At 38.9% G+C, this 15,121-nt stretch overlaps 1 protein-coding gene across 1 annotated transcript in view; it reads left to right on the top strand.

The window, feature by feature from the left end:
- The first annotated feature begins 301 nt into the window (after window positions 1-301).
- LOC118978394 (inositol 1,4,5-triphosphate receptor associated 2) overlaps window positions 302-15,121 on the top strand; it is a 34,162-nt gene continuing 19,342 nt past the window's right edge. Inside the window, exons 1-7 of the mRNA XM_037033857.1 lie at window positions 302-857; window positions 2,183-2,296; window positions 6,933-7,137; window positions 9,467-9,546; window positions 9,637-9,715; window positions 10,909-11,067; window positions 12,971-13,088. Coding sequence (XP_036889752.1) covers window positions 302-857; window positions 2,183-2,296; window positions 6,933-7,137; window positions 9,467-9,546; window positions 9,637-9,715; window positions 10,909-11,067; window positions 12,971-13,088 — 1,311 coding nt within the window. The remainder of the gene's footprint in view (window positions 858-2,182; window positions 2,297-6,932; window positions 7,138-9,466; window positions 9,547-9,636; window positions 9,716-10,908; window positions 11,068-12,970; window positions 13,089-15,121) is intronic.

Below are 15,121 nucleotides of genomic sequence, written 5' to 3'. Positions count from 1 at the left end.
TTTGAGGATGAAGTGAGTTGGTATTATAAAGGACTAAGGACCATGCCTCGCATGTGGTAAATATTTTATATGTGTTAACAGTTACTATCTTCTAGAAATTTGAGTGCCCAAGTGAAACACATGAGAAGTTGCGTAAAGCAATTGCGGAGGAACAGTTTTCTAAGGACATTTTATTTTCGATCCCTCCAAACTTCATTTAGGAATAAATAGCCTGTTGCTAAACTGTTGCCAGGACAGAGCTAACTTTAAACCCCTTGTCTGCTTTAGCCATTTCACCTGCATCATTGGAGGGACGTCAACAATGGCTTCTGCAAGGAAGGAGCCTGAGAAGCGGCATCACCCAGTGGAAAGCATTTGTAGAAAAATCAGAGCCATTCAACGGAGAGAAGAGCTTTCGAATCCAATTCAACAGATTATCCAATTCCAATCCAGCAGTTTTGATAGTCCACAGACTCACACCAGGGAAGATTTGGTGGCGGTACTGAAGAAAATGACTACCCCCAACACTCACTCCTCAGGTTCTGAGAAGGATGATGCCCTCATTTCATCTCCTCACCTGTCTCCAGAAACCACATCCACTTCTCATCCCAGCTCCCCTGAGAAAGCATCGTATTCTGTTATCCTCGCAAGTTCTGAAAATATCTCAGAGCCAAGATGGCAAAGCTCCCGGGATTATATATCATTGGTGTCACAGATCAGAGAGGGGGAAACCTTCTCTTATAAAGATTTGAATAACTATTGTAATGAAAATCATTTTAGTACTTTAATGCTTGACTTTGATGCCACCTCCAATCAAAGCTCTCAAATTTTTACTCCTCGGGATTCAGTGGTGAAAAAATGGTCTGGGAATGAAGATGGTAAATACTCATCTTTTAATGTTCTTTCAATAAAGCCATGCTAAAGTTTGGATGGAAGCATCCATTTTTCCCTTTTTAAGTTTTTTTTAGTCTTAAAAGAAAATTATATATGTAAAATATAAGTATTTTATATGATTTCAATTAAAAACCTGATAGAAATTCTGGATGGTAATTACGATTATTAACATTTCTGCTGACCTGAAAACAAACTTTCTCCATGGTAAATTAGAATGTCATGATGGGAATACATAGATAGAGGGGAGTTAAAATTCATATAGTTCCCAGATGCCTTGCTAAAAACTATCATTTTAGCAATTTTACTTGTGTGTGTGAGAGACTAAAACATGTAAGAAGAGCCCTGGCTGGTGTAGCTCAGTGGATTGAGTGCGGACCTGCGAACCAGACGATCGCGGTTCGATTCCCAGTCAGGGCACATGCCTGGGTTGCAGGCCAGTTCCCTGCAGGCCAACTCCCAGCAGGGGATGCACAAAAGGCAACCATACATTGATGTTTCTCTCCCTCTCTCCTTCCCTTCCCCTCAAAAGATAAATAAATAAAATATTTAAAAAAATTTAAGAAAAAAAAAAACATGTAAGAAGAAAGTACACGTTGTAAGTCCAATAAGTTCGTCAAGGGGAGAATATAAATTTTGCAAGCCAATTTCAATTGAAACTTTGGGAGCTGGCATTTTTGGACCAGTCTCTGGTCCTATAAAGGATTGCTTACAGAGTCCCATATATGACATGGGAGAGAGACAAAACACTGCAAAATGACACGTTCTTGACACCTGAGTTTCTGCTTTCCCTCTGTTTTTCTGTTTGCTATACTACTTGCTTCCTCACAGAGCGCATTTAATATTACAGCGCAAAAAAAGCGCACTTCCCTTTCCTTCCTCTCTCCTTTTTCCTACTTTTATAAAACTTTAAAAGAACAAATGATTAGTGGACCTTTCAAGACAACTTTTTTTGCTTGGTCTATTTAACCAGTATTGTATGCTGATGTTTATTTAAATGTTTTCTTTGTTAAAATTAGAACAAAAAAGGCCCTGGCTGGTGTAGCTCAGTGGATTGAGTGCAGGCCTGGGAACCGAAGCATCGCTGGTTTGATTCCCAGTCAGGGCACATGCCTGGGTTGCAGGGCATATCCCCAGAATGGGGTGTGCTAGAGGCAACCATACCTTGATGTTTCACTCCTTTTCTATCTCCCTCCCTTCCCCACCTCTCTAAAATAAATAAATAAAATCTTTAAAAAATTTAAAACAAAAATAGTTCTTCATCGTAGCAGAGAAACGTGTTTCTGAAGGTGCAAACTTTTTCTTCTAATAGGATGGAAACCAGGAACTGATGGTGGTGAGGACGGTGGACGCTACAGCAGGAACAGGACCTGGGAAGAAGAGTTCTTCACCAGCATTTTCCTTGCCTGTGACACAAAGGGCAGAGGTGAGTTGAAAATGACCTGTTCCTTGTTTGTAGTATTCATCGAGCCCTCGCCCTTTCTACTGGGAGAGAAAGGGCAATGGCTCTATGCAGCACTCTGCGGACCTCCCTGCGTCAGCACACGTGGGGGTGCAGCCTAACCCGGGAGTGCGGGAGGCTGTGCTAGGTGTCGGTTACTTCTTTACCCTTTCTTTGTACCTATGGTGCATGTTTTACCAGCATCTTGAATGCCTTCATTGAGCTTATCAACTGACTTACGAGCTCTAACCGTGGATTGGAACTACGGACATGTCACCAGTGTCGCCACTGAAGAGGCAGATGCTTCAAAATGCATGCAGCTCAAATTTTTCACTTTAGATTTGCCCTTCGGCTTTTTTTAGAGATGGGTTCTTCTTAAAATTTCTGCAAGTAATTTTTAGTATATAAATAATTCATGCTCACTGTAATAAAATTAATAGTATATAGATAAGCAAAAGGAAATGAGAAAACTATCAGTAATCCTGTTGTTAGTGATTTGTTTTATAGCCTTCAACCATTTCCTCTGTCAATATGGTTTTCTTTTATTTGGAATATATATTATGTAATATATAATGCACATAATGTTATGGATATAATTTTAGAGCAAATTAAACATATACAGAAGTAGAGTGAATAGTATGCTAAATCCTTAAACATATGTCATAACCAATTATGTCTCATTTTTAACCCCACCAAGACATTTTTATCTCCATTCTGGATTATTTTGAGACCAATCCAAGACATTACAATATTTCATGTGTAAATATTTAAATATATATTTCTAAAAGATAGACTGACTTCAAACACAACTACCATATTATTATGACAAAAAAATATAACATAATTTCTTAATATCAAATATGTTGTCGGTATTCAAAAGTTCTCATTTGTGTGAGAAATTTATTTATTTATTTATTTTAAGATTTTATTTATCTTTAGAGGGGAAAGGAAGGAGAGAGAGAGAATATCAATGTATGGTTGCCTCTGGTGTGTCCCCTGCCGGGAACTGGCCTGCAACCCAGGCATGTGCCCTGACTGGGAATCAAACTGCAATCCTCTGGTTCACAGGCCCACGCTCAATCCACTGAGCCACACCAGCCAGGGCAGAAATTTATTTTTTATTAAACAGTTTAATTGTTCAAATCGATATCCAAGAAAGATTTGTTCATAGTAATTAGTTATCTGGCTTATATCGATGCTACCTTTCCAGCTCTTGTTTTCATTGTACTTTAAGTTATTTGTTAACAAAACTAGTTTTTTTGTCTCAATGTTTCCCCCAATCTGAATTTTGGTGATGGTGTGACTGTAGGAATACAACCTATTTCTCTGTCCCCTATATTTGATAAAACTTTGGTTTTTATTATTTTGGGGGCAAGAATTCTACGTCGACATCTTATGTAGTTTTATCAGAAGGCAGAACTGTTGATGATGGGAGCTTAAATCTCTCCCTTCACTGGGTGTTGCAAATGGTGACATTCTAATGCTGATATTCCTTCCTAATTTATGAGCTGTAATAACTTATAAGAGAAGCTTTGCCCTGCTTTGTCAACTATTTGGCAATCCTGAGACTTGTTTCCCAAAGGAGAGGCAGGGTAAAAGCTTGACCGTGTTCCTGATGAGAGTAGGTGGTGGCTTTTTCACCCCTCAGTACATCAATGTGCATTTCCTATAAACAAGGGCATTTGCTTGCATGACTGCAGAACAATGATCAAAATTCTATATTCAAATTTTGTCAGTTGTCCCAATGATGTACTTTATAGCTTTTTTGTTTCCTGGTCCAGGATTCAACTCAAGAATCACTTCTTGTATTTTGGTGTCGCTTCTCTCCAGTCTTCTTTCACCCGAAACAGTCGCTCAGATTGTTTCCATAACCTTGGAATGGAAACAATTCCTCGTCTTCCATAACCTTGGAATGTTTGAAGAGTATAGGCCAATTACTTTGTAGAACGTCTGACGTTTCCTCTTGATTATTCAGGTCATATGCTTTCAGAGGCACTACATGGTGATGTTGTGTTCTTCTCAGTACCATATATCGGGGTTTTTAACTTTATTAGCGTGGAGGTGTTTTCTATGGAAATTAGACTCTTCCATGAGATCACAAGGAAAGCATTCCAAGGACCCGTGCATGGAAGATTGTGGTGGGACAAGGTTAATTTGAGTGGGTTTCCAATGTAGGATGCCTCTGTGTCCCATCTCTGTTGGTCCTGCCTTGGAAAAAGTCCAACTATTTCTTCAGGACAAAAACCAGTGTCCAGAGTTTCTGCTTCATGTTAAAGCTTCGTCCTTTTGGAGCCCACACAGTCTGCTCTAGGCCCCGGTAGCTGCTAGACACAAATGGTTGGGTGTTCCTGGGAGAGAGGATACACAAACAAATGGGCGGGTGCCTCACTGAGGCACAGCGGGGGCAGAAGTAGAGAAAGAGAGAGAGATACCGAGTGAAAGTAAAAGCCTTTCTTTGTTCCCATGGGACTGTATTAGTTTAGGTTTGGGACACGGCCAGGTGCTTTTTCAAAAGAACAAAGCCCACTTCCCAAGATTTTGTGGGCTTTTGTTAGGTTTACACCCCCAAGTTAGACTGACTGGCTTTTTTTTTTTTTTTTTGCCAAGAATCTTCCCCTGTGCCCTGGAACAATCCACAGTCTGGTCTGGAGGTGGGGAGGGAGGAGCATTGATTTCCTTGGTGCGGCAATGCTGTGGTCCCCTGGGGTGTGAGGCTGTAGTCTCCTGATGAAACAAGCAAGCTCATGCTCCCCAGTTTATTAACCTCAATGTCTTTATTAAGCTCAGTGTCTTTATTAAGCTCAATTCCCTTTGCTTCCATTTTTTCATTAATAACTAGTTAACTACTGATGTTAATTAACAGTGGCTGCTGTTTTCCTATTGTAAAATTACTATTTTTCCTTTGTAATTATCAATTTATGGGAAGATACATTGAATCCATGTAAATATCCTATTCCTTAACAAACTTCCCTCGCTAGTTTTAGCATTGCGATATTGTGATTTATAATAAGAAATATGTGTTTGTTCTTTATCTCATTTCTGGCACAGAGCTCCCTAAAACACCGGAATTTCCTCGGGTAGGAGCGCAATAAAGCTAAGCTGTCTTTTGTTATGTTAATGAAGTGACATTTAGACCCCACCTAAGAATGTGGGCTGGTTGCCAGAGGCATCAACACCTTGATTAGAGGGTTGGAACTTTTAGTCCTACCCTGCTGACCTGGGGCCAATGATCTAATCAGTCATGCCTATGTAATTATGAAGCCCTCAAAGGGGGGTTTCCAGAGAGCTCCCAGTTGGTAAGCGAAGGCTCGGAGAGTTGGAGAGAGAGGTGAGCCAGGGAGAGCATGGAAGGTGGGTGCCTGTTCCCCATCCCTAACCCCGGGCCTCCCTTCCACCTCGCTGTTCCATCGTCATACCCTTTTCCAATCACTGGTGATCTAGCAAGTAAAATGTTTCTCTGAGTCATGTGAGCCACCCTAGCAAATTAATTAATTGATCCTAAGCCATAAATATCATCTTTTTAAGTAATTGAATTAATATTTCTCCCTTCCCAATATTTTCTATCGCTGCCAAATGACATTTGCCATTAAATTCATAATCTCCTTAAAGTTAAGTTTTCTTTAAAACTATCTCCTTTTCTTAATTATTAGACTTTTTTTTTAAAAAAGATTCTATTCATTTATTTTTAAAAAGAGGGACAGAAACTTTGATCAGCTGCTTCTCACATGCCCCCAAATGGGGACCTGGCCTGCAACCTAGGCATGTACCCCAACTGGGAATAGAACTGGGAAGCTCTTGGTTTGCAGGCTGGCACTCAGTCCATTGAGTCACACCAGCCAGGGCTAGACTTTTGAAGATATATATATTTATATCATGTTCTATATTTACCTACTTAAGGAAAGAAGAATCTTTTCTCTTGCCTCCACCTTGTCAGATTCCCTCCCCCTCTGCCACCGCCCTCCCCCAAGGCAGATGGACCAAGGCATGCCTTAGTCCATCTTACATCTTAGTCAGATGTAAAGAAGATGTCTTGAAGAAGGTTGGTGTGTCAATTAGCAGTTTAGTCTGGATGATTTTAACTTCTGAATGTGGTGGTAGGGCTGACTGTATTTAAGAATGCCCTCACTACCCTGACTTTTCTCTCCCCACCGTAACAGATCAGAGTATTGACTTAAGACTGACATTTTGCCAGAGCAGAGGAAAAACTTTATCGCATGCTTTTTAAGGAAAGAATGGGAAACGAAACTAAAATGACGTGTTGATCACCTGCCACAACTGATTATTGATAACATGTATCACCCAGATTTAAACTTTACAACAACTCTGTATGAGAGGTATCATTCCCATTTCGTAGGTAAGGAAACTGAGGCTCAAAGAGACTAAGTAATTTTCCCAAATCCACTCAGCCGGTACATTCCAGAGCCAAGATTTGACACCAGCTCCATTAGGTTCCACCCCAAGGCCAGTGCTCCTAACCGTTCTTCCATGCCTACTCAGCAGGACTGTGAGGGTTATGTGGTGTGTTCCCAGGACCCAGGAACCTGAGAAAGATAAGGACCTTTCTTACAAAAAATAATCCTAACCCATCTTTCAAAACTAATTTGCCTTTTTTATTCCTAAGGCTCAGTAAGAATTGCCAAGATAATAGATTACCTGAGACAAATAACTAATCAAGATTCTGAAGATAGTGACTTTGGGGAGCTAGGGAACGTGTTTGGTCCTGAACACAGAGACCTGCCTGTGGATCTGGAATCTTTCCACACCCCCATGGAAGAATGGATGGCTTGCTGCAGAAACAAATGGTCATCAGGAGGAAGCATTTTCAGGTTGTTTCAACAACGGATTACAACTAATACTAATCACTGTTTGTTGTTGTTGTTGATGGAAATACTGGAGTCTGTGCTTCCCACACTTTAGCATTCGTTGCAATCACCTGAACAATATTATACGTGATTGTGGGCCCCCCACTCCCATCCCTGTCGTGATTCAGTAGGTCCTGGGTGAAGCCCGACAGTCTGCATTTCTAACATGTTTCCAGGCGATGATGGTGGAGATGGGCACACTTTGAGAACCTGTTATGTTACTATTATGTTAATTCTGATAACGTTCATTTATTGTGAGCATGGGCAGCACGTGTTCTCACAAAGAACTGAGCTGGCACAGAGGTGAAGCAAATTATTGACACTGACCACCAAATCCCCAACTGCACTTACACTCGGAGTAAACACCCTTTTGAGATCAGTGGGGATGTTTAGGCAGTGAGTGTAATATAGAAGCCTTGAATATAGGGAAACAAAAAAGGAAAAGGAAAAATATACAGGATAGAAAGCAATTATGAAAGTGAATGGCACCATGATGTCAGGTGCCCCTGGGGGATACTGCAGAAGAGCCACCTTCTTTCATAGGAGGCCAAATTCCTGTGGCTTTTACTCAGTCACTGATCTCTAGCTGTCAACTGATAGACACTAGAAATTTGCTTAGAGAAAACTTCAAGCTCAGAGCATGGCAAAACTTGCTAGATTTCACCTAGGGTTAGGATATACAGATGACTTAAAATGACGGAAATGTTGTTTGACATAATGAGTCAATGGTGAAGGCGAGATAAATATATAAAAACATCCACTCCTACTAGTAATCAAAGAAATACAAATAAAGACAACATGCCATTTTGCCTTCTAGTTTAGCAAAGTTTTAAAAGAACTGCTTCATCCCATGTTGTCAGGGCAGGTGCAGAATTAAGCCACCTCTTATACACTGTTGGTAGTAGTGCAGGTTGCTATTGTGTTTTTCCATGAACAGTCTTGGAATGTGTACTAAACCCTTAAAAATATGCAATGTGTTCAAGCTAATAAGGAAAATAAGTAACTTTTAGGAAAATAACCAATTGTATACACTAATGTATGTGTAGAATGCTGTTTATGATAAGGATAAATATAAGCAACCTAAATAATTTAAAATAGAGAGTTGGACAAATAAATTATAATACTTTCATACAATAGAATTCTACATAGTCACTCAAATTATAGTTAGGTAAATATTTGACAAGAGAAATATTCATATGTATTTCAAATAATAGGCCATTAATCAATATGTGTAGTGTAATTCCATATTTGTAAAAAAATAAATAAGAAAAAGTTGTAAAGAATAAATTCCAACATTATTATCTTTTGCATGCTGGTTTTAACTTTTTTCTTATGAGTTTTGTCATTTTCTAAAATATTTAAATTTTATTACATAATAAGAATGTTAATAATCTATTTAAATGGAGTGAGGGCAAATAAATACTCTAGTTTTTATTTAAAATGTATAGAAAAAACATAAATATGGGTGATAGAAATACAAAATATAAGAAAAAACTCAGAAACAGTGATGGGTGCATAGTAAGGAATAGTAGAAATGGTGTATGAGATATTCTACTTAGTCACCTTCCAAAAGGCATTTCACATGGAGACACAATGAGATATAAGTACAAATTTAGAGAATTTTTGACTGCTCCAGAGAGACAGTGAGAGGATTTGGCATTTAGAAAGATTACAGTAAGTAACAAAACTTAAATTATAATGTAGGGACGCTTTAAAAATCATTGAATTTTAATGTGTTTATTTGGGGGGTTAGAGCGAGAGTTTGTGTACTGAACAGAGTCTTCCTCAAGTTTCAAGAGTGAATGCTCACAGTAAAAATTAGTGTAGGTTCAACCCGGGTTTCCATGTGAGAGAGAAAATGGTTACACCATCAATGTATCTCAAAGTATTAGGTGTTTGTGTCTTTTCCCTCCCCATCTTTTTAAGTCTTATAGTCTTGCTACCTCCACAAGTGTCCACCTATCACTACAAGCAATTTTAACTTTCTAGTCCATTGAAACCTGTCTACTAATCTTAGCTGCTGTACATCACCAGCCTATTTAGGCACACACATTTTCTCTTTCATGTTAGGTTAAGAGGTTAGGGAAGGTGGAAAGAATTAATGCCTCCCGTGTCTTTTCTATTACACTATCTAAGCAGAGTGTTGGGCTCCAAATAGTTGCTGAATGAATGGATGGTTTTATAATCCAGAAACAAACACCTGAAGTGGAAAGTACACAGCACGTCTAAAAATTTAGCTGAGCTTTGGTGTGGCAAAGAGCACTAGCTCATTGGCTTTGCTTTTTGACTATAGGGGAGGAGTGACTGGTGGATCAGGCAGCAGCATGGATGCTTCTGTTCTTGAACAGGACAACATAAAACCAGGGGGAGCAAGTATGTGTGTGTTTCCTTGTGATTGTTCTGCCACTTTGCTGTGGTTTGGAGAAGTGGATTTTTCATGCAACTCTCTCGTATGTGTTTCAGTTACTATGACCACAGATATGACAGAATCTACAGCGTGGATCTTCGAGGCTCTGGGCGGGGATGTGTCTAAAGGAGCCTTGTAAGCATTCTTAGCTGTAATGCTTTCTTAAGTGCCCAAATTTTATTATTTATCTTATAGATTTATGTATTTTACTCTATGATAAAGTCACTTTGTCCTTTTTTGTGGTATAGCTAACATAATTTATTTTGAACTCTTAACTATTTGAATTGCGTTAGAACCAGTTTTACTAGGAACACAAATTATGTAAGATTAGTATTACATGAATGAACACTTTCTCACTCATGAAACCCTTCTCCTTCATGACATCATGTGTTTTCCATGGAAAACAAGTTCCATTTGAAGTAGAGTTATGACATTGACCTTAAGCTCTTTTAGGGTTTACTTTTAAAGCACTTCTTTAATAGATACTCTTAAAGAAAAAAGCTTTTTTTTTTCTTGGTAAATGTGTGAGTTTTAGATATTAGGACAAAGTGATTCTCTCTCCTTTTAGTTTATCTTTGCCACTTCAGATTTATTCATGCAAAAAGGTGATTTAAAAAGCAAGTACCCAATCTATGGTAAGAACTGGGATACGATGGTAAAGAGCAAGAGGAGGCCTGGGACTCCATGAAACGTGAAATGCAGACTTTCCCAGGATATGCTCTAATGTTGGTCACACAAACATGAACACACTGTAGAAAATATAAGGAAACATGAATACTAAATTGAGAGCTACAAATATAAGACTCTAAGAACAGTTTTCTAGTTAAAGGCCCCTTAAAACCTGGAAACATGAATACTAAATTGAGGAAACATGAATACTAAATTGAGAGCTACAAATAAAAGACTCTAAGAACAGTTTTCTAGTTGAAGGCCCTTTAAAACCTGGCAAGATCCCTTTACTAAGAGAACAACGTGTCAGTCTACTTCAGGATCTCCCATCATCCAGGCAGGAACAGGGACTCTTCAGTGTGGATGGAGACGAATACTGGGAGTGACATGGAAAGGAATAAACAGAGGCAATGCAAGTTGACAACTGGCAGGTGATGAAGACCTGGCATTTTTGGACCAGTCTCTGATGTTTTTATCATAAACATTTGAATAAATGTTTATTGTATAAATAAACTACATTTATGAAGATGGAAGAGAATAAAACAGAAAATCTCGCAGGAATAGTTCAGCCTTTTGGGCTTAACTCTATGCCTTATTTTGACTGGAAGGGATTAGACATGTTGAAGATTATTCATTGTCATTCCTCATTTCATTTGCAGAGAGGTGTCTGATTTGATTACCTTCGTAGCAGAACTACATCTCAACAAGCAGAAATTAGAGAAGGAAAACAGTAAGCTTAAATTGGCAGTGGAAACCCTGGAAGAAGCTAATGGTCAATTATCTGAAGACTGTACTGAATTGCGCCTTCAGGTAAAAAGGTGAGCTGGTGTGGGGTACTGTGTGCTGGAAGCTTTGAGATGTTGTTTATTTGTGCTTTCTTTCTTTTACTTTAATAACCATCTATATTTTATTGAGATACAATTTCCATGCATGACGTTTACCCTCTTAAAAGGCATGATTCAGTGTCTTCTGGTATAGTCACAGGGTTGCGCAACAGTCATTAAGATCTAATTCCAGAACATTTCGTTCCTGCAGAAAGTAACCCCGTGCCAGTTAGCAGCCACTGCCCATCCCCCTGCCCTCTGTGCCTTGCAGCCACGACTCTATTTTCTGTCTCTATGGCTTTGCTTATTCTAGTCATTGCAGATAAATAGAATCATACAATAGGTGCCCTTTGTGTCTGGCTTCTTTCACTTAGCACCAAGTTTTCAGGCTCATTCATGTGGTAGCCTGTATCACTACTTCATTCCTTTCTATGGCTGAAGAACAGTCATATGGAGAGATGCTCTTTTGTTTATTCATTCTTCAGGGGATGGACTTTGGGGTTATTTTGAATCTTACGAATATCGCTGCTACTTACATTTGTGTACCAGTTTTCGTGTAGACATGTTTTTAGTTCCTTTTGGTGTATACCTAGAAGTGGAATTTCCGGGTAGTAACCTACACTCAGCACTTTGAGGAGCTGCTCAACTGGTCTCCAAAGCAACTGTACTGTTTTACATTTCTACAAGCAATGTCTGTCGGTTCTTTTCTAGCAATGATGTTCTTTGTGTAATTCGGGGTTGTGTTCTCTGTGTGAAACCACTTTAGCTAGGGGCCTCGTGTGGACCTACCCCAAGCAGGTCTGTGATTTGGTAAAACTCTTACTCTGTGTTAAGTCCCATGCTAAGTATTATGAGAGATTTAATGATGAATCATATTTAAAATGGGTCCTCAGGACACTTTCACCCTAGAAGGATGATAAGTTCCTGACCTTAGCTTAAGATGGAAAGGACTAAAGGACCTAAGAGACATACGAAACACAGTGTCAAACACTAGTAAAGTGGTCTGCAGGAAGACACTTCAGCTTCCAGGAAATCAACAGGTTCTCAGAAAGTCTTTGTTTAAGATGTAGGTGCCAATGTTCTAAGGAGAAAAGTTTTAAGTTAACTTGAAAAGATGGTAAAGCATTCTGACCATGGACTCTTATCCTTGTAATTTTTTGACCAGTCAGTCCAGCCTCCAAACCAATGTATAAAATAACATGTTGTGCTTACCTCAAGCTCTTTCCATTCCACAATTGGCTTATTTATTATTTATTTGCAATGTAATAATTCAGTGTTTCTTTTGTTACCCCCCCCCCCCCCAAAAAAAACCTATGCCTTGGATAAACGTGCCAGTCAGGACATTTGGTTGCAAGCACCATAAGCTGACTTTGGTTAACTTAAGCAGTGAAGACATGTATTAGAAGGAAATTGGGTTACTCACAGAGGACAGAAAGGCCAGAGAATCTAGATGAGCAGCCAGAATGCCAATATCTACAGAATTAAGCCTTTTGTCCTTCTCTTTTCTGCTTCTTCTAATTTTTCAGAAAGAGCCTCTGTTCCCTTTTGGTGTTATTTAATACATATTCATGCAATTGCACTAATTAATATTACACCTTATTAGTAGGAGGAAAGAACTGTGAGGTTTAGCCAATGAGGATTTCAAAGGGACTCTCCAAATCTTTATCTTCAGGAATAAGTTTTTTTCCTTATATCCTATTTCTGCCCCCTTCAAATCCTTTCCTTTTCCAAGGATAATGAAAGATAGTGGGTATATTTCTACTATTGTGACATCTGGTTTATATTTTCAGGGGGTTTCAAAGTCCATCCAAAAATAGTCCTTGGCTTTTGTTGGTATGTTTGGCAGTTGTATTTGAGGTTTTGCTCATTGCCTTCTTCCCCACCCCTACCTCCACAGTGCCCACCAGGCTATTATGAGAACAAATCTGTTAAAGGAAGAGCTAGAGGAACTGAAAACTAGTATGAATGCTTCACAAGAGGAGAAGACTGCAATTGTAGCCCAGAACAAACAATTAGTAAGTCATCCAAGTACCTTGAAACCTCAAGAGGATTTATGTGGAGGCAAAAACCAGAAGTCAATAGGCTGATAAATGAGTAATAGTAATATACCTTAGAAAAATTAAGGCAGGAAAAAACCCCTGTATTTTCCTTTTGAACCAAGATTAAAATTCTTTACAAATTGCTTGGTCATATTCACGATGGTTAGCGAATACCTGGAAGAGCTCTGGAATGCATCCTGAAGTTCACAGGTGAATTCGTAAATACCTGGTACTCAAAACCACGTAAGTTTTCTAAAAACAAAAATTCTCTGTCAAACTTCCAGCTTTTTCTCAATTGAAAAAAATCAGTTTTTTCAATACTTCCAGATGACCGAGAAGTTCCATCAATCAGTTCTTATACTAAAGAAGCACAGGCTTGTAATTTTTAGAGCGAATTGCTATTTAGACTGAGCTTCAACTCAACTAGCAGAGAAGGGCATAATCACCAGCAGTATTCTAGTGTTGCGAACGATGGTGGGGGCCAGCTGAAAGTCACTCAGACGAATTTATTTTTAGGTATGTAATTCGTCAAGAGACCTGGGCTCCAGGCCTGTGTCAGTCACTTGTGACCTCCCACAACCAGCACAGCTTAGTTTAGCTCTTACCTCTGTAGTAAAATGTGGCGGCTACACTCACTGAGTGTCAGGTGACTCTGCAAGTCTCTATGAATGCACTAGAGGAAAGACTTAATTTGGAACCAGTGAGGGCCTTTCACATGGAGGCGGTGTAGACAAATGGTCAGGAGCCCATGCTTCAAAGTCAGGTGGCCAGCAGTCAAGTCCTGACTTCGAGGGTGGGGTAACTTTAGGCAAACCACATAACTTCTTTAGGTTTCAGCATCCTTAAACCCAGGACTGGAAAGGTCATATGAGTTAATATATGTAAAGCATTCAATGTCTTCATTCCTCCTAGGGATGGTTAATGTTAGCTATCGTTAAAAGTGCAGAATCTTAGATATACAATCCCAATCCTTTGCATTTTATCGTGTTTTAAATTTTAAAAGAATTTTGAACATTTCATTTCATTAGTGATCATAAAAATTCTGTGAGGTAGAAAGAAAAGTACCTATTTTTCATTAAAAAGCTAATAGAATTATAGGTAAAGCCCTGAGATGTTTTGATTATTCAATGTCAATTGTCTAATAAATGACAAATCTAGACTTGAACTCAAGTCTTCTGATTCCAGTTATGTGGGATGTGTGTTCCTTTATTCTTATACCAGTGACATCCTAGTTTGACATGTTTGCCCTTTTTACCTTCACATTATAAATGTAATGCCTATTTATACAATGAAGAAATTCATATTGGCAAAAAATTCTACGAAATCCTTATCCTACCATATCGGTAAGATTTATTGTTAATATTTGGGCATATATTTTGTCCTTGAATATTTTTTCATCTGATAGTTCTGAATTTTGGGACTCTTAATTATAGAATAGTTTTTAATAGTCATATGTTCTGATACTGTGGAACCTAAGAATATCTCCAACTTCAAGCAGAAAGCTAGAATATGTGATTTCAAAGTGATGCCCTGGCTGGTGTGGTTCAGTGGATTGAGAGCCAGCCTGTGAACCAAAGGGTCCCTGATTTGATTCCCAGTGAGGGCACACGCCTGGGTTGTGGGCCAGGTCCCCTGTAGGGCCACTTGAGAGGCAACCACACACTGATGTTTCTCTCCCTCTCTTACTCGCTCCCTCCCCTTCTCTCCAAAAAGTAAATAAATAAAATCTTTTTTAAAGTGCTTTTTAAGTAGGTGAGTTCACATTACCTGTCATAGGTCGATGGCAGTAGGTATCAGGGAAAGAAGCCAGACTGTGTCTTTTCCTCTGTACTGTTATAGTTAGATTGACTCAAGGAGAACAGTGATTTCTCACAGGTCCCAAGAAACTGGAAGCCAAAAACATATTGCACCATATTGAAAATATTTTCAGACAAAATTCATTTGTGATATGTCAATGCCATATTTAAAGTTCATAAAAGGAAAGAATGATGATAGTCTTGGAAAGAAAT

The sequence above is a fragment of the Sturnira hondurensis genome, unplaced genomic scaffold (assembly GCF_014824575.4).
Source record: "Sturnira hondurensis isolate 20B ecotype Veracruz unplaced genomic scaffold, ASM1482457v3 Scaffold0021795, whole genome shotgun sequence".
NCBI lineage: Eukaryota > Metazoa > Chordata > Mammalia > Chiroptera > Phyllostomidae > Sturnira > Sturnira hondurensis.
This window is presented reverse-complemented; position numbering and strand designations above follow the sequence as displayed.